Here is a 25,226-nt window from a genome sequence, read left to right as displayed (position 1 = left end):
TCTAACTACCCATCCTCCTCAACACAAATCACAGTCTCCTTTCACTTGAGTAGTGGTTATCACCATGGCAAGAACATATGTAGCACTACAGATGCAGCTCCTGATAACTGTGCTGAAATGTGGAATTCAAAAGCACGCACACGTAAACAGAGAAGTTGGGCAAGATTGCTCAGACACATTCAGAAAAGATCCCTTCGTATCACAAGCAGAGCACAATGATTGCTCCAGTCAGTCTCTCTGTAGCTCAGTTAAGGCTGAAGAAATAGAGCTGACACATTTCCTTTGGTAGCTGCCATTTCTGGGCAGAAGACAGAGCAAACTGTGCCTGTGAGAGCACGTTATCTTATCCACATGTTTTCTTAGCCTTGAGTTTGGCTGACCTTAAAGTACTAGAATGACAGACAATCTTTGGTCTGCATTTCCAATATCTTTGGTTAGTGAATTTATCTCATGTCTGTACTGAAAAATAACAGCATATAAACAAAATCATAAATAATTACCACCACCCACAAATCAAATTTTATTCAGATCAAAAAGACAGACATGAAATTTAAAATATGAAAAGAAACACAGGTGCAGTTTAAAGTAACACATATGAAGTAATCAATAATTAAGAAAAAACCCTCATTCTGGCTGATTAAGAGCTTTTACACAATATTCAAGTTTTTTTTTATCCTGTTACTATGATGTATTTAGCCAAAACTAGCTGCAAATCACAGTGCTCTGCATGTCTAGCCAAGGTGTCCTCTGAGTTGTCCTCTCCTGAGACCAATCAAGAAAAACAGACTACTACACATAGCACTTTCCTCTTTTAATATCTCTCTTTCCAATGTCCAATAATAAAAGGTTAAGCAAAACAACTGAAAATGAGATAATGACCTTCCTAAGTGCTGTTATAAAGAGGATATGTTTTCTGACTCAAAAACAATGTGCTCAAAGAAAAAATAGAAATAGCAACAGTGAATTAAAAATTATACACAATATTCTCTAGTAATGTTCAAAGAATTTTAAGTGATAGAAAAGAAAGTATAGTCTAAAATTTATCAATAAAGTATGTGAAGAAAAGCTTAACAGTGTTTAACTTTTCAGATCTTTCAATAAAAACTACTAGGATGGCACATAACAGCCCTGATGAACAGATACGGACTAAAATGTGAGCTTTAGAGTATCTTTGAACAAAGTCTGACAGAGAGAGTCCATTCTGAAGGTTTTATGCTAGTTAAGCTTACAGAATATGAAAACTCTTCCTGTTACATTGAAAATAGATATAGGTAGGACTTTCCATTCTTATTAAGCATGTGAATGTAACTCATTTAAGTCATAGGTTATCTTCTCTCATTCTTTCGACTGTAAACTATAAATTATTAAAGACTAAACAAGAAATCCAACACAATTCAGTGATGTACTTCATTATCTTCTTGTCAAAGCTTCAGTTTTGTGGCCTGGACCCATGAGGCACCATGAACTGGGGAAGAAAGACTTGATGGCGTCAGAGGAGAGCAGGAGGTACCTACAACAACTGATAAACTCTGAAATTTCGGTGCTTACTCTCTCCCTCTGTTGACTACCATCTATCTAAAGTTCATCACACAGACAGGGAAAAACAACAGGAAACACTGGGTTTTGCTAAAATAGGCACAGGAGCTCAGGTTTTTGGTTACTCTGAAACATTAATGGGAAAGAGCTTTTATGGGAAAAGAAGTTTTTTGGAAAGAAGTTTTTGGGAAAGAAGTTTTTTTTTTTTTTTTTTTTTTTTTTTTTTGTTTTGATTCAAACAAAATACATTCTTATGAAGTACTTGGACTTTCAAAAGAATTTAGGTCAACTGATTTTTAAAACACTGCCTGAATTCCACAGTATTTGACAGATCAAAAGAGTCACCTTTGAAAGTATATGAAGAACCAGACAGAATGGAATTTGAGTAGCAAAAGATCAATGAGTCTGTATTCACATCTGAAATGACTAGCATATGCACGTCAGGAAACAGCATTATTATAGAAAAAGCAAAAAATACAAAGCCATGGTTTAGGAGAAGTCTTGACAACTTTTTAGGGGAATTAGCAGAAAAACTACCATAATACTCAATGGCCAAGTACCAGAAGCCTGTCTGAACACAAAATATCAACTCTCACAATAATAGACTGAGGTTCGCTTGTTAGGAATACCTAAATCCATCTTAAAACATGAGAAATTTTATTTGTCTTGAACTCCTATTATCGAGATTTCTATCTTGAATGTATGAATAAGCATTCATAGCAATGAATGTAATTTACATTCATTAAATTACATTCAGCTCCCTCTAAAACAATTTTAGCTAAATCATGGTACTTATTGAGTCTTCATGTAATCTGTAATGTAACTATGGGATTATTTGCACAGAGCATGGCATGTCTGCTCCACTTTTTTTTTAGAAAAGGACACTGAATAGTTGACGATAAAATAAAAAGAAACATGTATTGTTTCAAACAGACAAAGAAATGAATGAACTTCTATTCCACATACTTATTTATCTTTACTATTTCTCTGTAACATGGAGATTTAATCTAATGGCAATATTGGCAATCAACTGTTGAAATGATTTTCAGAATAAATTTGTATATACAATGGCTTAATCAAACCCAGGCAAAAATATGATGGGCTGCCTTGATTTACAAAACTGTGGTCTAAAATCTCTTATTCTGGAGGTTCCCCACTGCTTATTAATTCAGAGGGCAATTAAGTTGTTTAAGGTACTAAACATCATTCGTACTACAATAGACCTTTGCCAAGTTGATTTTGTAAGCTCTCAAGTTTAAAACTGCTACAATTTAATGCACTAAAAAGCGCAACTCACTAACAGTCCATGCCTGGCTCACTCCCAAGAAATGATAATTTCCAACTAAGAGATCATAAAAAACATGCAATCCAAATACAGCTGCACAGAACACTAGCAAGGCCATGCAGAGCTGACATACAGTCAGAAGGTTATTGAAGAATACACACGTGGAATCATATAAAGAAGTCATCCAGGTTGGTGTAGTAAAGCTAGGTATTTGTGGAAGATTAAGAGGCAAACTTGGAACTTTTGGAAGAGCTACATTAGGAAGACTGTTGGTGATGTTCCTGTGGAAATAGATAACGTAGGAATATAATAAAAAAAATAGAATATTTAGAGAGCAACAGGGGAGAACACTTGATTAGACAGAAAGCTACAGGTGGGTGCTTGGTTCTGATCCTGTAGAAAGCACTTACTTGACAGGTTGCCATGACTCTTGTTCAAGACCTCTGTGAATGGACTGGGCAATTGATGATTCCATGAGATCGATGTAGCGGATGACCAAAGGAACAAAAATTTCTTGTAAGTGCTTGTGAAACTTCCCATTGCACAAGAACACTTTAAAAACACAAGAAATACAAACAAAATTGTCAAGGCTTTTTCTCATTTATTGCTATAGGCAAAAGTATGTCTTAAAATTTTTCTAGCATTTTTTAAATATGCAAAAGCATTTTAAAGTCTTAAAATTTTTCTATCATTTTTAAAATGTGCAAAACATTTTAAGAAGCTTTATAGTATGATCCAGCCTGGGTAAGAAATACACTTCATAAAAACTAGATGAAGTGCTCCATGAGGGCACTTCAGTATATGCTCAATATCACTTCTATAAGAATTATGCACATGCTTAATAGACAGATTTACACATCTTCTTAAAATTAAGAAGGTACTTTGCTTAGCAGTTTTGTTCAATACTTAAGACACCAAATCAGAAACAAAAGATATAAACCCCTATATAGTTAAAGAAGAAAGGTACAATAAAATACGCCAGCTTTGCAGTTGTATGCAAAAATGCAGAGATATAGAGCCTTTCCTCCAGCGAGTTTATAGGAAAAAGGGAGAGTGCCGCATAGGAGTGAGTGGGGAAGGAAGAAATGTCCACCCAACTGTTGCTTGTCTTTCAAAACTGTCTCTCTGCCTGTTGCTTTCCAGAGCATTATATATACTCTACAAAACTACTAATACAAAGCAATTCTTAGTATGCCTATGCATATTCATATGTAAAGATCTCTAGAATCAAAGTTAGGTCCTGTGGAAATAAAAGGCCAGAGAGGAGAAGAATCTTGGCCTTTCCTATCATGACACATGCACAAACTGGATCAATATTCCCATCTTAAACAATGCCTTCTGTATTCATATGAAACTTGGTTCCAGGAGCAATACTTGTCTCTTTTCTGTCCTCTCATCTGCCTTATAAAACTATAAAGGACTTGAACTTATAATGGAGTTTTCCCTTTCCTGCCTAGAGCAACCTGCTCTAGGTGATCCTGAATGAGGAGGAAGGCTGGGCCACATAATTTCTGAAGGTGTTTTCAACCTCTCCATGACTCTGAGAACTCCCCACTTCCCTTCATTAATTCTGCTAATTCTCCTTGGTATGCTTAATGGAGAGCTACTATCATTGTAGCTCTATAACTATTTGAAGGAAGCCCTGAGAATTAATCGCCTAAAGTGCCGAACCATAGTGAGATATTTTCACGTCTTTGTTAGTTTTCCTTTCATCCCATCCTTATTCTGATGCTTTAACTTTCCTTGTGAATTTTAGTACTCTTCAGGCATGGTGGCACCCACCCATTTTGTCTGAAGCACTTGAGATGGAAAGACAGTGGGAGCAGTGGCTATCCCTAAGGAAAAAATATTTGTATTCTTGACTGTATGACTTACGGTTTCATTGTCATGCCCCCAATCCTCTTCCTTCATCCAGACAACTTGTTTGACATAGATGGGTATCATAGCATTCTAAGAATACTTCCTTTTCTCCATAAGAAGAAAAGGCTGGACCATAGGGCTCAAAATCCTGGAATCTATCTCATCCCTCTGGCTCCACCACTAGTACAACTACATATATAACATAGAAAAACAATCTCTTCTTCCAGAAAATTCATTGTCTTCCAATCCTGAAGGATGGAAGTGAACCACAGAGTGAACCTGGGAGAGATGGAGACTGCAGGGAATATGTGTCATCAAGTGTTTCAGTTTACTATTACTACCTGCAGTTCCAGAAAATGCCTTTGTTGCTGAATGTCTGGACTCTAATTTTGTTTTCTAAACACAATGTTCCGAGGCTGAGAAATATTTTCTTCAAAATATCAATCTTGCAGAGTGATAGGAAATTATGTATGAATCAGTTACCTAAGAAGACAAGATTGATGTGATCAGCTTTCTTTGTGTTTGCCCACCTGCCTCTCTCTTCATAGGAAATTTGAAACCGCTAGCTAATTTCAACCACATTTGACAGAGGGATGGAGATCTCAGAAATATGAAGTTTCATGAAAACAGGCAGCTAGGTAGCAGAGGGAGATTATTAGGGTTTCCACTGAGAAATGGCAGCGACATAGACTCATCTCTTATTAAACACTTGAGAATCCACCCTGGAGAGCACCAATGAGTCCATTACAAACATGCTCCATTATTTATGCTGCTCACCAAACTGCTTGTTAACTAGCTAGCTCTGGTATAATTATTTGTATATCAGATATAAGTATATGAGGCATTCAAAATGATGTTTTATTTTTCCTACATTTAACTATCTTAAAATCACAACATCTGTGACCAAAAATAATGTAGATTTGGATATTAACACAGAGGTGTGGGAGTTTTCTTACATGCCGTGTGTTTCATAGTAAACAGTTGATACTCCTTGCCTCTGAGGGAAAAAAAAAAAAGGTATCTGGTAACAAACTACATTAGATTGTTTTTCTTTCAAGGAAAAATTGAGCTTAAAAACAACAGGAATATAGCAGTATCAATTAAGTCTCTTTATGGGATATCAGTGCAGGACTGGCATTAATCAAGCAATCAGTTACACGAAAGGATGATCTAGTAGTTTACTATTTTCTGAGGCACACTGCAGAAACACCCTGCTACAAGCCCTGCTCAGGGAATTACAGTAATAAAGCCTCCTGGGTAGGAGGGCAGTTCTTGTTATTCAGAAGTCAGATGAAATCTGAAGGAGTTACCGACAATAAAAGCAGTACAACTTCAAACAAACAAACAAACAAAATCATTTTCCTGGCATACTTTGCAGAGAGATAAAACTCTTAAATATGATGCCAAGACTCTTAATCTGACTAAGTCTACAAATAGATGCCTTCTGAAGTGGGCACACACATGACTCTGATGAACAACTCAATGAGCAGTCTGTTTTCCCAGGGTTGAGGATATGGCAGCTCCGTTATACCCATCTGGAGATCTCAGTCAAGGATTACTCCAGGGCAGGGAAAGAACTGGGAGCTGACGGGTAAGAGATATAGCTAAGCATCATCATCAGACTCACGGCACTCCACCCTGTGATTAGAATTGATCTTGCCAAAAGGTACCACCTATGCATCAAAGCAGATGGGAAACAAGAGATGCTTGAGGAAATGCCACACTTCAAATCCTTCAACTACCACTTGTCTTCAAAGCTATGTAGCTTAATTCTCCATTGTCTTGTCAGTATAGACATCCCATATCCTCTTCATATGAGACATCTCATATTCACATAAAACTCAACAAAATAAAAGCACATGCCAGAGCAAAAACAAATAAACAAAAAAAATAGAAAGAAAATAAGTACTGTGCATATTACATTAATGTGTATACATTAAAGTTGAAAGTAACTCAATTTACACATGTCAAATTGTTGAAATAAAACATGAGAAAAACAGACCAGAGATGAAAAGCACAGTGCAACAATGCAGCACAGCAATGAAGCTGCCTTCTCTAAAGACAATAAAAGGAGCTACTGTGCTTATGCAGCTCTGGGGCTTGCCTTGATCTTACTTATACCAGTATAACTGAGGAGCTATTCTGGAGACAATGTGCTAAGTTGTCCTCAGGAGCTTGTGCAGATTCAATGGAAAGGAAGAAATGACACAGGGTACCACGAGACTCTCTTCCACTGACCAAATATGTACTTTGTCAGACAGTCTATAATTATCCTGCTCTCTGCAGGATCCTCTGAAAGGTCCCACATGGATTTTCAGGTGTGTTTTTTTAAGTCTATTTTACTGTGAATTACAGTATAATAGTAAATTTAAAAATAAAATCAGAATTAAAGAAAGAAATTTCTTAGGGATTTCCATACATATTGTTTTCAGAGTAGTTGAAAATCATCCAATAATGTGAAAAAAAAATGTTATTTCCAATCATTCATTTCCTGTTTGGAGTATATTCTGCATCCACAAATCATTTATTAATTTGTAGCTTCGCTGGCAATTTTTTTTGGGGGGCAAAAATTGCAGGTCTCTGAGCTTATATAAACATCAGTTCGTACTCCTGCATACAAGAGATTTTTTAAAGTGAACTTTAGAGATGTATTATGTAGAAACAAACTGAAAATGTACTAGAGAAATAAAAAAAATCCCTCCCAGCACTTTGATAATGAGACTGCTGGGAACTTTACATTTATAAGACAGAATAAAAAATGCAGAATTTTCATGTGTCTAAAACTCTCCTTCAGTCAGAGCTGACATTACCCTAGTAAGCAATTATGTAGTTTGAACTAGTCTTCACTGAAACATACATACTGAAGACAGGTTATGATTCCAAGACAGTTCCTAGTAGAACTGAGCAAAATTCCTAAGAAGTACTTGATTTAAGAAAAGATTCACACTAAAATTAATGGGAGGTATTGGTATGGGTATAGGTTTTGCCCTGCTTATTTAAGTCCAAATAGTTTTCTACCTCTACCTCTACCTTGTAGCTTAAGACTAAGATTTGAAGGCATCAAATCCTAGTACATAGAGGTACATGGGTTGTAGCAATTGGCTTTCAAGAGGCTAACATTTTTTTTTGTACATTGACTTCATCACACTGCACTCAGATGTACTACGAGCATGTTAGAACAGGTGCACAGATGTTTCATCGAGTGATACTTAACGGAAAGCAAAAGTCATGAGATAACCCTGTAACACTCCTTGTTTCCACTAATTCAGGCCAAGGCTGAGCACGTATGCAATATTTATATATATACATATATATGCTGCATAGCAAACAGTGCAGTGGACAAACAGTGCAGTACCGGTCAGCAAGAGTAGCTGATAAAACTTAACTATGTTCAACATTAGAACAGAAACTAAACTTGGAAAATGAAAGTGTAGACGGCCAAGCGTGTAAACACTGTTGAAGGAGTGCGGCACGTGTGCCACTAACACGTATCTCCCACTCCATCTTAAGCCAAAAGGAAATTAATTCATGGCTTTCTTGAGGCACTGACCAAAAAAATGTATAATATGAAAAATTAAACAACTACAGAAAATAAATGACTTCTCTTACAGTTCCTAATAATACAGTAATAATGTATAATAATAACATATATAATACATAGTACAGTTCATAATCACTTCATAATACAATTTATAGGCTCAGTAGACAAAAATTAACACCATCTTTACAGAAAATGATTACAACTTCAAGACATCCAGGTCTTTCTTTGCTCTGAAAACACACAATCCGGAAAGTATATAACTTTGCTATTATAGAGAGATTGGGTCCTGTTACTTCTGTCAACTTACAAAGTTTTATAAATTCAGGCATAATCACATACAAACCATAGAAACTTTGGCAATCTTTAAAAGATACATTATAAAAGCAGGTACAGTAAAAACCATTATCTTTTGAAAAATCAAACCCAATTTATCTACAACTTATCTATTTATACACAAAATGTCAAATGTGTTATCACATTTTAGTATCTGTTAGCTCTCATCAGAAGAGCTGAAGTAGTTTATTTGATGGGAGAAACATGTTATTCCCTCCTTTTTTTCTGAAATAGTGCTTCAACTTAGACTTAAAGAAACAGAAAAATCACTGATATACTCAGAAAAATCTCTTAAATTATCTGTAGATAATACACATAATACTTTTTTTTTTTTTTTTTTTTTTTTTTTAAAGAAGGTTACTCTACATGAGTCCTTTGGAAAGAAAAATGATGTTTCAGTTCAGATCTGAAATACAAAGGACAGGAGACTTCCTACAGCAAGAGCTGCAGAAAAGGTGCTCTCAGTATCAATTGTGACGGGAGGTCAGGTTCTGGGCCCGAATTCTGGGGAACACAAACTGTCCAATAGGAAAACTCCATGAGAGAAAGAAGCAAAATTCCTGGGTGATCTGATCATCGGCACAACTGGCTGAAATATTACTCCTTTCTACTGCTCTCAGAGGAGCCTTACACACAGTGGTTTATGTTGTGTGGTTTGAACTTGAGAACTGCCATTTAAAGATTTTCTCTTCAGTGTTATCTACTACTTCTCTGGATAAAAAGAAAAAAAAACGCTCTTTTACATCATGAAAGGTTATATACTATATCAGATAATGCACTTTTTTTCTCCATTGTTAGATTCGTATTAGCTTTGATGTATTTTGTTTGAATCTTGTATATTGCTTTGTATTCTATATAAGATAAAACATACTAGATATTATTTCAGTAGAAAAGACTGCATTCTTATTATCCAATACTATTTTTTATTGAAATATTTATATAGACAAGCTTATATTAAAGTTTGCTTTAATGCTCTAAATGATAGATTGTTTCTTTATTAGTAGGAGTTCACTCCTGTCAGGTTTACATGAAAACTGACTCCTGCATCTAAGATTTTGAGCTCATTTATAGCTCTTGAGATAGAATAACATGCAGGTGTCACTCCTCCAAATTTCACTGAAGATTAACCTAATATGCAATATGGTGACCTAACAGTTCTTCATTTGAAAGAAATCTGAAAAGTAATCTCTGATAGAGCTGGAGAGTGAGAATAACCCAGTGGGATTTCCACCTCTTCATTTCCTAATGAGTTTTTTGATAATGAGAGGTGACTTTGCCAGTCACTGTGGGCTCTATTATGGCTAATTTACTCCACTTCACTCTCCTTGTTAATTATTAACACTAGCCTTTTTATCCTCATGAGACCACATTCCAGTTTTTCCCTTTTAGTTTTTTACTAAATCTATCTTTATGAAGGTGATAGTTTTCAGGGAAAGGTTTTCACTTAGAGTAATGCCAGAATTATTTGTTTCACTTAGGAAGACTGTAAAATTGATTACATAAGCATGGGGAGATCTTTCTAATGGCTTTAATGTACTTGCCATGTGAAAAGGCTGTTAATTAAAGAATAAGCACTGTGGTATGCTTCACTAGGGAATCAATTGGTAGAATGGTCACTTGCCACTTGCTGACATATCCACCGATTAAAAGGTGACTAATTTTCAGGGTTGCTTTCCAATAGTTTTGAAAGGGGGGTGGGAAATCTCTATAGTTTTCCAGATGGCTTTCACTCCCCAGAAACTGTCATTTACTATATCTATTACCATTGGGGAATTACTGAAATTGGTATACAGGTGTGACATTTCATACAGCAGTCGTTTTTCTTCCTTCATTTAACATTTTATAATCTTGCTAATAATTGCTTTGACATGAAAAAAACATGTCCCCAAGTTTTTCAAAAAATTTCTTTCATAAAACTCATTTAATCATTTACGATTAATGCCACCTAATCTTTCAAAGAAAGAAAAGTTAATCTGCAGCCTCCCAGTAAACTCTTTGCACTTAAGGATAGCCCTTGCTTCTTTCTATTAACTCCATCACCTTGAAATCAATGAAGAAAAGAACACAAATGATATAATAAAGTCATTAAAACTTGTGTCATAATTTCTTCTTCAAAACTATTGCAAAATTCTCCATAGCTTTCATAAACTTTTTATCTGCCTATAACATCAGATTTAGAGATGTGTCTACTAAATAGAAAATGTAAGGTGGTAAGAAAGCCACTACACACACTGAGAAGTTTATTTATCAGACCACTGCTATACAATTCCCATTGTTTGCTTCAGTACTCGCTAAGGATAACCTGGAACAACAGGCCAGACCCAGAAGGTACGGCAGTTTCCCACAGTGAGCAAGCAGATCTTAGTAATTTATATCCAGAATTACAGTCTACAGCCCTTAGCTTCTGTGGCCCAGGCAATTAACCATGGAAACATTCCTCTTCTGCAGGTATCTCCCTCTTTGACCCTTGCAATCCATGAGCAACCAGTAAGTATATTCCACTAGGTTCTAGGCTAGGTTCAACTGGAGCCACACACATCCAGAAACTAGGTAGGATTTGCAGCTTTGTAACAAAGACCCTCAGCTGGGAGTTGGGGAGCAGGGAAGTTCTGAGGAGCAGATACAGATTCATTCTTGAATTGAATCCTCTCCTTACGAAAATAGAGCCATAGTCCAGACACAGTTGCCTGTGGTTAGCATTTCCTAATTGCTAACCCTAGCCTATTCCCTCCATGGGAGATATGTGTTTTTTCTTTTTTTTCTTTGGGAACACTTGCCTAATTCTCACCATGACCTGAATAAAGGCTTCACGTTTTCCCATCTGGATTAGACAACTACTTAAAGTAATGCAGAATCTAGCTTAAAAGAACCTGTCTTTCTAATGAGATCTGCAGATTCTGCCCTCATGATGGAATAATCAAGCTCCACTTAACCTTAGCATGGCAATTTTAATATGTTTGTGGAGCCACTGTTTGTTCAACAAGGGATACACAGCAATCTTTACTGTCTTAAACTATGACAAACACTGATACATACATTTTCTGTCACTAAAGACTCATGTCAGAATAGAAATCATCAGGAATATGAAATTTCCTGAGCTGCTAAATCTCAAGGTATGGAAACATGATTAAACATTCACAAAAACCCCTATATCCACTGAAGTACATAAACAATGACTTTTCTGTCTCTATCATGCTTAAGACTAAGCTTTAATTAGTGGCCCTGTCCATTTGCCCTTTTCCCTCCACCAAGTTAGTCACCTGTGGTGTTACTGTGAATTGTACACTTGGTAGTTGCTCCTTTTCATGATACGGTGCTATACTGAAATGACCTATACATTTTGATAAACACTTGGCAGATGAAGGTAACAATAACACAATGGTAAATAATATAAGTTGCAATATGTGTAACCTTGGAGAAAAGCTCTTGAATACTATTTCCATTCTCTCAGTCATGCAGTTTCCATACAGGGAGGTAAAATTCTTAACAGCTATTGAATTTCCACAGAAATGAAATGGGTTTCCAGAGAGATAGTTAGAAATGATCTGCTGTTCATAGGAAATTTTATGATAAAAAAAAATAAAAGGAATAACCTGAACCATGGAATCAAAACAGCATTTTTTTTCTCCAAATAATTAAAAAACAGCAAGTCATTTTCCTAATTACTTATAGAATATGAATAAAGAGCTAAAATATAACACAAATACACTTTTGTTTTTATGTCTTAAAGTATTAGAAAAAAAGTATCTGCGTTTAAAATAGTGCAATTTTTTTCTTTAAATATTTCTTTAAATCTTATCTCTTCTATGTTTATATATATAATATATAAAAATATAAACCAGGAAAATGCCAATTTTTGGTTATATTCATTAAAAACACATTTCTAAGGTGTGGGGAGAGTAAAAAATCCTATACACAAAATAAACAAAAATCTTGAGATCTTACTGTCATTTCTGAGTGCGTTATTCAACAGTTGGAAAAGTGGGAAGCTGTCCCAGGAGTCCTGCGGCTGTGCCTCAAGTGCTGAATCCATATCAACAGAATAAAGAGACAAAAACTTCTCTGCATGCTCAGCCAATAATTCTGGCCACCAAGCAAATGCCTACGAATATGTCAAAACAGAATTATTAAGTACAAGTCATAAAGCAAAGAAATGCATTGTATCTACAGAAAAACACATTTGGATATGCCACCTCATATATAAGCTCTTTCAAGGGGATGAATAGGCCAAGGGGAAAATGTGAAAACATTTTATAAAACTTTGCATTGAGAATGTAAGAAATCACATGAAAATTATGCTGGGAAAGATGATACCATTATGACAAAAATACAAAACTATAAAGAAAAACCAACGCTCTCACCAGAAGACTTGTTAAGATCTCCTTTCTAAAAAAAAGTATAAAACCTGGCAACCACTTTTGCCAGCCARAAAAAAAAAAAAAAAGACTTCATTCTTTAAAAATAACACTATGCTTCTTTTTGATTTCATTCAATTCTAATGCTATCAGTAATCAGATTAATTTATTTTTCAAATAAATTTTGCATTAGAATTTTGTTCCCATTTCTTAATCAGAAGGGATCGTTTTAATGTGAAATATTACTCCTTTAATTCTAAGGTTTTATTTTTAAAGATGTAGATTTTTTTAATTCCTCATTTTCCCTTAAAGGCGTAGACTTCTCATGATGAAGTAATCCTGTTTTCCTTCAGCTAATGCTATAAATACATCTTCAGAAATTCACTAATGTCTATAATGATTTCTAGTAACTTAACAGTATCTTAGAACATACAGTTTTCTTCAGTCAAAATGTAGCTTCTTGGAAAACCATAGCTCAAAATAAGAAATTTGTGCAAAATCAGTATGGCAGCAATTAAAGACAACTCTGTATTAAAGGCTGCTTCACTTTTAAGTGAAGCCTGAGTTTTAAATCTGGGCTTCAAAGGTAGATGTTGAAGTTGAATATTGGATCAGAGGGAGCTGTATGATCCTAGAGTTAAAAATGAAGGTGAAATAAGTCTGAAGTCTAGCTTTATTTACACAAGTGCTGAGTTCCCATAATTTCAATTAAAGCCACTCAGACCTTCACTTGCTTTTCTGAAAAGCAGGTACTAGGTAAGTAAAATTATGTATCCCTATCCGAAAGGTGTCAAATAAGACAACACTTTTGAAAACTGGACCACAAATGTGTTCTTGCATCCTGGACCTTCTGATGACTGTCTATAATGCTTTCTGATATGAGGTGCATGACTGCAGCTTTCTCCTGACTGCAGCAAGAGAAAACATGAATTAGAGAGAGCTTTTAAAGAAATTTTGAGCATGCTCTGCTATTACTGAAAGGCTCTTGGTGCATTGCAGTGTCAAGACTGAAGGATGCTGACTGGCATCACAGTGAAAAGGACAGATGAGGCTTCAAAAATTTTGGTAAGAGTTTGAAATGGAGTCTTTTCCCTCAATCTGGAAGAAGTTTCTCATTAGTGAAATCTGTTTAAACGGGAGCCCATTAAAGGAACAACTTTCTTACCCTGGAAGATAGCTAACTGGAATGAAATAAATAAGCCATGTATATGGGCAATGGCAGGTGTCCCTTCTAGGTAAATAAAACTCTTCAGAAAATATTACCAAAACCTCAAAACAAACAAAGGAAAAGTAAAAAAAAAATGAGAAAAGTAACATATTGTATTTCGATCTTCTTCCCCTTTACAAATGTCATTTTGATTCCAAATTCTGATCCTCTCAAGAAATACCCACTACTGCTGGGGCAGCAAGTAAGAAGAATAGAAAAACAAATACAACAGCAAAGGTTGTCGTGCAGTCATTATGGAGAATATGGAAACAGGCTTAGGCAATTAGCAATTGGTGACATATATTTAAAGAGAACAAATACAGTGACCTGATTAAAGAAAGACTAATGTTCTTAGATTATAGAAAGACACACAAATGTGGCAATGCAAAACTAGAACGATCAGAACAATTTATGCCGCACATTCAAGGTACATATCGATGCTAAAAATGGTGAAAAATAATCTTTAGTTGTTCACAAATCACATACCTCTCTTCCCTGTGGAAATCCCAGAAATTTGGAAGTGTTACAAATTAAAAAAAGAAAAAAACTAGTATTAAAAATGTGATGTTACTATTTGGGAGACTACTGATACTTTTTTTCCATCAAACACTGAACATTTACTTAAAATCACAATGTAAAGTCACCATAGGAATATATGTAGTAATCTTTAATTTTTTAATTACTAGATCTATCTAGTAATTTTAAGTTTTGATTAGGAGAATGTATTTTTTTTCACACATATTTCAATATCAAATGTTGGTATATTTTATAAATTTCATTAAAATTGAGCATATAGTACATGATTCAAAGGAGAGGAAAATAATTTTAACATTATAGTTAGTCTTTTCAGGCTGCCTTAGAATAGAAACACTTACTGAATTGGTTTTGCCAGAGACAAACGGAATATATTTGCCCTTCTAAAATATATCACATCTCTGACTGCAAATAAGCTGTAGAGAAGGCAAGCTATGAACATGATGTTTAGCCATTCATGGTATCATTTGATCATTTTTTCTGTGTGTTTTTACCACAGAAGCCAAATATTCTTACATCAATGCAATTTATCAAAAGACAAAGAAAAACAATATATACATTTTATTTAGTAATCATTACAGAGTAACACAGCGGCAACAGCAGTATAGAATGGAATCCCAAGGGAATTCATTTCAGATCACGGACACAGCTGTTTCTTCAGTATAAGATAAAATATCTATAACAAGTTCACACATGGCAGATGTAAGCTAAAAACTAGATTCTATAGTGTGATAGAAAACCAGATGTTTTGGATGATCATATTTATAATTACATATACCAGATCATGTTTATCATTTTGCATTTTTTCCTCAAAAATATTTTTTTTGGTGAACATTTTTTTAAAAACATTTTCCTGAACCTTAGAAAACCAGATCTATTAAGTAAACATTAATAATATCTATAACTACATGTACCTGGTCAAGTTTATTTTTCTAGTACCTTGCTATAAAAGGTGTTATAATTCTAAATATTCTAAATATTATGGTTTTTGTATCACAAAGCAAAAGACTCGAAAGTAAGAAACATGAAATTGCTCTATTTTATCTCTTCTACCTTATCACGACATTTTAAAATCTGCAAGTTTACAAGCGGTACTTTTGCAATCATAAAGAATGCAATGTGAATGTGATTATTTTATCCATCATTATTTTTATGTTAAAATCAAGATCCATACAGCATGTCAGGTCCAGTAGTCAGTTATGTTTTCTTCCTACTTTGAATGAGAGGTGAAAAATTGGATGGAACAACTGCATAGGGCTACAAATGCTTTCCATACCATTTCACCACCTCCAGCACAGACATTTTCATTCCTGAACCTACAATTCATTCAAGCGAATTCAAGTAGAGTTGTATTTCACTTCACTTTTCATAATCTTCAAATCTCTTATTTCTGTGTAAATTTGAACTGCCTTAAACATATGTCAGAAAGTAAAGTTAAAATGTTTCTTGACAGAATTGCTTCACATCAGGGGAGAAAAAAAATAGGAATAAACTATCCTCTACGGCAAATGCTGTTACAGTCTCACCTCTGAATGATGTTCTTCATTTTGCTGCAATACTTCAATACAGAGTTCTGCCAAGTGAAGAACCTCTTCCAGTTTTTTTGTAGGTGTTGCTTGGTTCATGGTCTCTATATGATATAGCATACAAACCAAAATTGCATTACCAAGAAATAAAACACAATAAACACATTCAACTATTCACATACATTAAACAGTAAGAGAAAATGAGAGAATAGTACAAAGTTATAAAATTTCTGTATAAACAATTCCACGTGGTAAAAGCAATCATATAGTACGTCTAAATATAGCTGAATGCCCAGATCACTAGAAACAAAAAATATTTAATTCACAAAAGAATCATTTATCACTATAAACATTTTGCAATTTAATATGTGAGAACTAACAGGTGCATCAATGTACTAGATGCTCAACTTCTGCAACAAGCAACTTCTAATTCTCCTCAAGGTCAGATATACAAAGACAGCAAACACTAGAGACCTTTTCTGTTATTGTATTTTCAATTCAATGCCATTCTCACTAGATGAGTCATTACTGTCACTGCATCAGCAAGATTCATGAATTTTGCAGTTGTTAAAATTCCAAATATGTTTTGTCTAAGCAAGTCCTAAATTTTAGGTGGATTTAAAAATAAGACAAGACACAACAACTGTTCAAATGACTGATTTCTCTGTCTCTTGCTGGTCTACAATAATAAGATTGAATCTAATGGTTCTTTTTAGTACATAGTGAAAAGCAGCAGTATGAAAAAAAAAATAAAAATAAAATCGACATAAATCTACAAGTAATTCCACATAAAAGAAAGAAAGCACAAATGAAATGAGGTTCAATGATTCTACAGAACGGACCTCAGAAGAGCAAACAACAAAGTAAAACACATGTAACTAAAACTATTATAGGGCAATTAAATGAGATTTAGTTTTAAACTAAGGAAAAAAACCCACGAGACTATATCTCGGGAGCAGTCATGGGAGACAGCAAAGAATAACTGATTTTTTTTTTGCAAATAATTTTTAATCAGTAAAGATATTTGCCTAACTACATTATTAGAAGTACATCAATAGAGCATAACATCTTAGAATAATATCAATAGAGCGATATGATCTTGTCTATTTAACAAACCTCTTATCCCAGAGGCAAATACATGGGATGGAAATCATGAGCATATATGGTTCAATATAATCATATTTTTATTTTTAAAAATTTATTCTAAGTTTGGGTCACAGATTAAATAGTTTGCAGAGGACTTCCAAAGCTGATAATACAAAGTGAGTGAGGACCTCAGAAGTGCTGTCTCATTTTCTGTGCATATTCCTAGATGGCATGACTAGTGAATCACATGAATGCACATCATATGCAGAAAATCCTGCTGATATTTCTTTCACACGTGATGCACCCATCAAGATGTAAAATATTAAAAGATTAATCTAAAAACTTGCATAATCTTCTTGGTGTTAGTAATAATATCAAACTGCAATGACCAAATATTTTTAAATGCTTAACTTTTCTGATAGGTCAAAACAACTTCTCAAATAACATAAAAAACAGGCAGGTGACCTTGTCCAGTTCTTCAAGACTAAGACACTGATGTACAGCAGATTTAAGAAATACAGCTCTAATGCAATTTTTGAAGGAAGATTGGATCAGAATTGGATCAGACTATGACTAAGAGGTGACTATGAAAATGCACTATTATGAAAACAAAATAGGCAAATTAGTTACTGAAGCAAGTAATTTTAAAATAAAAAATAATCAAAGCTTATTAAACACCACATAAGTAGGCATATTCAAGAAATATGATGTTCAATAACATAATCTACCTAACGAAAGAGCTACTGTATAAACACGGACTACACACAAAACAGTTCAGAACAAAATGACATTCATAACACTGTATTGAATTTGCAAAATTGGTATTTTATACGAATATAAGCACTACTACATTGATATATGAGGTTGATTGAGGATAATAAGGCCTTGCCTTATTGTCTTGCCTAACTCTTCCTATTTACACTACAGAATGACTACTGTTGAACTCAGACTTTTTATTCTTATGCCATATAGAAACTGGTATTTCCTTTCATTGTCAGTGTCTTCTCTTCCCTGAACACACAGCAAATACTATTCATAGTGCTAGTAGGTACCTTCTTACATTAATGAGTCTTAGGAAGAATCTAGTGATATTAATATTACTGATACATCTGATTTCAGCACAAACAATGTATTTTCTTACAAATTCAGCCTGTTTTTGTAGACCTTGGCACTAACAAGGTAAACAAAACAATTGCATCATAATTTTATTTATTACTAATGAATTTTACATAAGCCATAAACTTTTCAAAATTATATCCTACAAGACTCTTCTAAATTAATAGAAACTATCTAGTATTAGTGGAACTTATACTGACTTTTAGTTCCCATTTTGTAGTAGTGAAACTTGAAAATAAGTCACTTATTCTGCACACAGAATACATTCAAGATAGCCTATAAAACTATCAAAGTGTTTTTTTTTTTTTTTTTTTTTTTTTTTAAGTCAAGCAGACTTCAAGAGCAGGAAAAAAAAAGCCACAGATTTACTTGTTGACTGTAAGATTATCCTGAATCATCTCTGCAATGAGATCATAAGGAAGAGAAATGTGGTCTCAGGGAGGTATTAATTCCATTGAACAAGGCACTGGGGAAACCTCATAGAGTTCTGGTCATCTGTTGAAGTGACAGATTTAAAACAGGAATGGCCTTGAAAGAATGAGCAGGAATGGAGAATTTTTATGGTCAGGTCCGTGCTGGCACAAAAATAAATCCATCAGGAGTAAGTTACTTAGATGATAAATTGCAAGGACTCCTTATATTACAGGACTTAGGTTCAGAAATAGTTTTTTGATAGGATTAGCACATAGAGGAAGAAAAGGGCAAGACACCTAAGTTTCCTGTAAGGATGAGTGTGGCAAGTTTCTGAATGACTTAAAATGATTAAAATGTCGGAGAGATGGGGATTGGTGGTTTTCAGTCTCACATCTCTATGAGATTCCCCATGCTACTATTCACTGAAAATACATAATTTATCCATATAGTTTTCAATGCTACCTTAAAAATCATTATATTTTTTGATCTAATTACTGATTAGAAAAGGCAGCAGATAATTGGATTTCCTCTACCTCCTTGAACAAGTCACACTATTTTGTTGCCATTCCCTTATTTGAAGAATACATAAATATATCCATTTTCATTTGGATGTGTTACGTTTCTCCGAAGCTTAGGCTTAATTTTGCATTTATTAGTTAGTACATCAGTGTGGTTTCTCTCTCCAAAAGTAATGATATTTCTCATTCCAAAATCTACCAAGTTTATTGACGGTGTCATCATCATTTACATGGGTGCATAAATAGGGCCCACAAAGTGATTCAAAGGAAAAGGAGCTAAATACTTTTTTTTTTAACCAAGTGGTACATTGAAATATGAATACAAATAAATTGCTAGCTGGAAGTTTTGGTCTCCAGAATATCCAAAGGAAATACTGGGCTTGTCTTTATAAGTACTGTTAAAAAATTACAGGAATGGAAATGGAAATCAGTGCTGTCAGTTTTCATTATGTTACTGATGTCTTTCTGCCCACAATTACTAAAGGTTGTTACGATGTGTTTACATTGCTCAAACTAACAAGTTGCTGCAGGAGTTGAGTCAGTAAATAAACTGCTTGACATCTTTTAGCAAATAAACAGAAAAAGCTATCAGTCACCTGTTCTCAGCTTCCCATTCTGCCCAAATGAAAAAAATAATAAAAAAAAAGCAAGACAGGCCTTGCAGATAATGGATGCTTTCTCAAGTATGCATTATCCATGAGTCACACAGGTACCAAGAAAACACTGTTAACTGAGCTAAGTTAACCGACTGAAAAAGCCATTGAAATGAAAAGGTGACTGCTTCACGGACCAATGCAGTTTAAGACCAGAAGGGACAGTTAGATCATCTAGTCTGACCTCCTGTGTTACACAGACCACAGTATTTCATCCTGTTCCCCCTTTATCAAGATCAGCTGTACCAGTCTACTTGGCAGAGTTTTTCCTTGAAGATAAATAAAAAATTCACTTTGTCCACCTCACTCCTGTCACCAACATGTAAGTACCCTCACTGTTATGCACATCATGTGTTTAATTTCTAAATACATTTGCTTGGCTTTAGCTTCCAGCTCTTCAGTCTTACTGTCTTTCTTTACCAAAGGATTCTGCCATTTGCTTCATTATCTTTATTTTTTTATTTATTTATTTTTTTCGCCTCTGGAAAGATATTCTGTACTCTGAAATAAGTAATTTCTCAATTACCTTTACAGAACTAAACTGACTGAAGTTTTCAACTGTCTACTTTATCCAGACACCTTCTTTCTCCAGTCATTTATATATATATTTAAATATATATATTCAGCTCAAAACTCTATGCATTTTTAAATAGATTTAAAAAACACCATCCATAGTATGACCTAACACTCAAATACTTACCTATGCCAGAAAGCTTTCACCATCCTCTCTACTCACACTGCCCTGTTAAGTTGCAGTATTCACATGCCAGTACTGTGAGCAGTTGATGATCTGCTGCTCTGCTTTTACTCCAAAATCATTTCAAAATGAATGCCTTCCAGGTACAATCTCGTATTTTGTATGCGTGTCCTGCCTTCCTTTTCATGGCAGTGTACAACTTTGCATTTGTTGTATTAAAACATATCAAACTTGAAAGACATGAAGTTTCCAAGTGATCCAGATCACTCCAATTGCTTTGCTATCATCATTTTCTTTTGACAAATCTTTGCGTTACCTGGCATCTTTAAGTAAAGATTTTGTATCTACTCCCAAATGATGATGAAAATGTGAAATAGCATTGGGTCTAATACAAATTTCTGAAAATCTCTCCTCAAAATCTGCTGATTTAATAGCAACTATTTTATGATGCCTCCTTTCTAAGGTTTCTTGATTAACCCATTCTTAATTCTTTTCAAGCCTATTTCGATGACATTGCAGGGGCTATTGTTTTTTAAAGCACTATCAAGTAGAATTATATTCTTAATTAGGCTCTAGTACAATTTGTTTTGTATTTCAAAGTGTTCCTGCTTAGTCTTCAGGGTAAGTATGGCTCATGGTACATACTCAGTCCTGACAGCTGAGCTTTAGAGAGTGGGAAGGGAAGGAGTGAGGAATTATGTCTTATTATATGCAGCACCATTTTGCTACAGATCAAGGATGAATTACATGCAGAAATAGGGACAAGGAGAAGGAACACTGGAAGTTGTATTCTCCACCAAATGGTCAGTCACAAGAATCCAGGTTAAAGAGGCCATCCTCCTCCTCATGTGTGAGCAGTGTGAGGCAGGAAGGTGACCTGTCTCTGGCCTGCTAGAGGCTTCCCACTGTTGCACAGCAAATACTCCTTACTTGTTTTCCCTGTCTTGTATTTCACCCTTCGTCCTCTCGTTGAAACAAACAAACCTACACTAAGAGATTATTACACTACACTGCACTCATCAGAGACAGACCTTCACCACGCAAGACAACCTCCCATATGCCAATGACAGTGGCATTGGGAAAACATCAGTCATGTAACATTTGAGAATGGATCCTCCCTTCCACGGCTCCTTCTGTCCGTGGCCAGGGAACCTGTGAGATACACCAAATTTTCAGGTCCAGCGGACCTATGGCATCTCCAGGTCCAGACAGACAAGGACCAGACTCCCAGGAAGGTAGATAAAGTGATGACTACCTGCTGCCAAACTCCTTCTAGGATGCGCTGACCACACACCAGGACATGGCATGAGGAAGCTTCCGAGCTTCTGATGGAACTTTCGCCCACTGGGATATTGTGCAGAGGGCCATAAATCACACATCAATCTTTCCAAACCCAACTATGGCATGTGACTGAACTATCCTTTATTCTATCCTACATTTCTTGCCAAGACATCTGATTGGTTCCCTCTGTATTGGAGCTTGGCAGTAGACTCGTATTTACACAGCGTAGATGGCAGGAGAACCCTTGGAGTAAAACAGCCTATAACATAACTTAGTAATAAAGATATAGCATAATTTGAGCTGTTTTGAGCTCTCCAGTAGAGCCCAATAACTAAGGCTCTGTGACACGCAAAAAAAAGCAGACCAGCTTCCAAATTTATATCAAAAGCAGAACAAATGTCAAAAAAATAGAGGTAATATATGCTACTAAACCTGAGCTGACTCTCCAGAGTTAATCCAAAACTAGGATAATCCATTCACATATACTTTAGATTTGATTGTGGTGGATTTATTGTAAATTCGCACAGAATTAATTCTGCAATGAAAAAGTAAGGAATGGACATCTGGGAGGGCATGCTATTTTTTTTTCTTTTTTTTTTTTTCTGATAAAAAAAAAAAGAATCTAGCCTTATAGGAATAATGATATTCAGTCTTGTGAAGTTGAAACCAGGCTTTCCATAATTACCTTTTAAAATTAAATGAGATTTTCTATTCTGGAGGGGAAAAAAGTTTTTAAAAAGTTAATTACCATTATCCCAATGTAAAGAGAGATTATGGAATTTGTGGAAATTTAAGAGTTCACATCTTCTTATAAACTCCATGATTTGTATAGTCACTGACACTACAATGTAGTCTTCTTTTAAATTGCATTAAATTATTAAATTAAATTTAAATTAATCTAATTATTAAATTAAATGGAGGATTTAACTTCATAGAATGATCACAAAATTATTTTTCAAAAAAAGGAATATCTTGGATCTTTAGAAGCTATAAAAAGTTTTGAACCATGAAAAGGCAAAAGCAGAAGACCAAATTTAAAACCCTCAGTTTTAAATTAATGATTAATGGAACCTCTCTATACACTATTTTTTGACAACATAGATGTTATTCCATATTTTCTTCCTTTCTGCTACTTCTAATTTCTCTTCAAAAGGGGAAAACTTGCAGTACTTATTCCTGTGGGATAGAACTGTGATGCAATAAACATGGCAAGCTAAAGAACTTCAGGAATGAAGGAAACTGAATAATTTATATCCTAGAATATCAGGAAAACGGCCTTTGAAAATGCAGATTGTATAGCAAATATTTTTAATAAATCTAATAATTATAGGAATTTAAATTTTAGGAATTTAATAAATGACAAGATCAGCAGATTTATTGTCTACAGTCAAAGAGGAGGGAAAAGTGAGGGAAAAACTGTCAATCATAAACTTTAACACAAATTTTGAAGAAACAGTTATTTGAAGTCATCAAATGAACAAGAAAGAGAAAAAAAAAAGAAAACATTGGTTGCAATAGAGTTGCCCAGGAGGCTTTTTAATAGGATATTTCCTTAGAAAAGAAACTCAGTGAATCTCATCTATCCTTTACCAGTAGATCTCATCCCACCTTACTAAAGCATTTCAGACTTGTCCTATGGGAAAACTAAGCTAAATAAAATTAGGATTAAAAAAGAAGCTGTCTCAAGAAAAGGCAAAATATAATGTTGAGAAAAGGTTATCAGAGAAAAAAAAAGTTTCTTGTGCAGTTCCTCAAGGACTCCTCTTAGGGCAGAGCTTCTTTAGGATTTTCATCATAACTTTAGGGTAAGTATCAGGAGTGCATTTGATGACAATGTTGTAAAACATTGCCAATAGAGAACAGAATCGGAAAGCAATAATACGAGAATCAAAACTCCTGAAGAATGGAGAAGAAGACGAAATTAATTTAATGATTTAAATCAGAGGGCAAAACTTTTGGCAAATAGCAATAAACATTTGCTATAAACTTGGAACTTGGAAAGTTATGAATATTAGGATGTATTAACTTTTCAAACTATGGCTGTGAGACACAAATATGATATGGTCATGAAAGAACAAATATTCTTTGAATGTGTTAAACAAAGTATTTCTAGTATAATTTGGGAATTATTAATGCTACTGCAAGGTGGCATGTCACAGAGGTGACTGCACGATTCTAGCCACCAATGTTCCAGAAGACTGAATATGACCTTCAATAGAGAAAGGCTCCTAAAATCATGAAAGGGAAAACAAGAGGAGACTACGACTCTGAAAGGGAGCAATAAAATTTTACTAAAAAATAGGTTGTGGAAATAAATGAAGATACATCATAGGGCTAGGAGGAAATAGAGATAATGAAATGCTAGAGAAGGAGGGAGCTATATAACTAAAAGAACGAAGCTGACAGGCTAGAATATACCAATTTATCTTTAAGGTGACTCATAACCTATAAAGCAAGTGTGACTTGAATCAATCATTACTTCGGTGAAGTGGAAGGTGGGCAGAAAAATGAAACTGCAGTGGAACTAACACAGGTTGACTTAGACCATGTGTTCAGGGGGCTGTGGGTAAGTTAAGGTATCAGGGTGAAATACTTGCAAATGCAGACACGTGGATCTAGCAACCCATGGTTTCTTCTCCAGATCTCTGCTCCAAAACTGACTGCATGGATATTTGCTTGTATTCTCCTATTTCCATTTAGTTGCACAACAAGCAGACCCCATCAAGGTGTTATGTAGCTGTGCTCATTCATTTTTATTTGTTCAGTGAAATGAACACGCATGGAGAGCTTTAATCAAGTCCTCTCCAGGTACAATGACTCTCTCCACTTGCCTTCTCAAATTCAATAATGTTTGTAGTGTTCTTCTTTTTAAGCCAGATAGATCCTTCTGAGCCTGGAGGGCATTTACATACTACCTTTCCTTTAGAAACTTCTAAGTTTTGAGTGTATAAACGTCCTCAATGTCCTTTAAAAAAAAAAACAAATGTTGAGCTGATCCTGACCCTTTATTGTAGGGAGTTAACAGTTATTCAGATTTTGGCAGTCTGTCTGAAAGAATGAAATATTGGGATGACAACTGTGATTTATCTTTGAGCAATTGCAAACTACACAGCAGCTATTTGTTTTGATTTTTATTTATTCTTTCTCTTTTTTTACTAAATATGTGTGGCAGAAAGAACCGAGTACATTCAGTTACAGCACACTTTAAAAAATAATCAATTAAAAGATAAATTACCTAATAATTCAGATCTTCACAATCTATTATTTCAGAAATGAACATCTAT

General features: G+C 34.7%; 1 protein-coding gene across 5 annotated transcripts in view; it reads right to left on the bottom strand.

Annotated features, from left to right (window-relative positions):
* The window catches only part of CADPS2 (calcium dependent secretion activator 2), a 276,456-nt gene that overhangs the window by 43,704 nt on the left and 207,526 nt on the right, over positions 1–25,226 (bottom strand). For 3 of the 5 annotated variants that reach the window (XM_026051660.1, XM_026051661.1, XM_026051662.1), the window contains 4 exons: positions 16,178–16,281; positions 14,604–14,612; positions 12,501–12,657; positions 3,232–3,373 (listed from right to left, as the gene is read on the bottom strand). In XM_026051660.1, coding sequence (XP_025907445.1) covers positions 3,232–3,373; positions 12,501–12,657; positions 14,604–14,612; positions 16,178–16,281 — 412 coding nt within the window. Of the gene's footprint in view, positions 1–2,982; positions 3,103–3,231; positions 3,374–12,500; positions 12,658–14,603; positions 14,613–16,177; positions 16,282–25,226 lie in introns of all 5 variants that reach the window. The other 2 variants (XM_026051658.1, XM_026051659.1) reach the window with 1 other exon arrangement.

This window comes from Nothoprocta perdicaria, unplaced genomic scaffold (assembly GCF_003342845.1).
Source record: "Nothoprocta perdicaria isolate Ctin4 unplaced genomic scaffold, notPer1 scaffold_79, whole genome shotgun sequence".
In the NCBI taxonomy this organism is placed as follows: domain Eukaryota; kingdom Metazoa; phylum Chordata; class Aves; order Tinamiformes; family Tinamidae; genus Nothoprocta; species Nothoprocta perdicaria.
The sequence above is the reverse complement of the archived record's forward strand: the minus strand, read 5'-3'. Positions and strand labels throughout refer to the sequence as shown.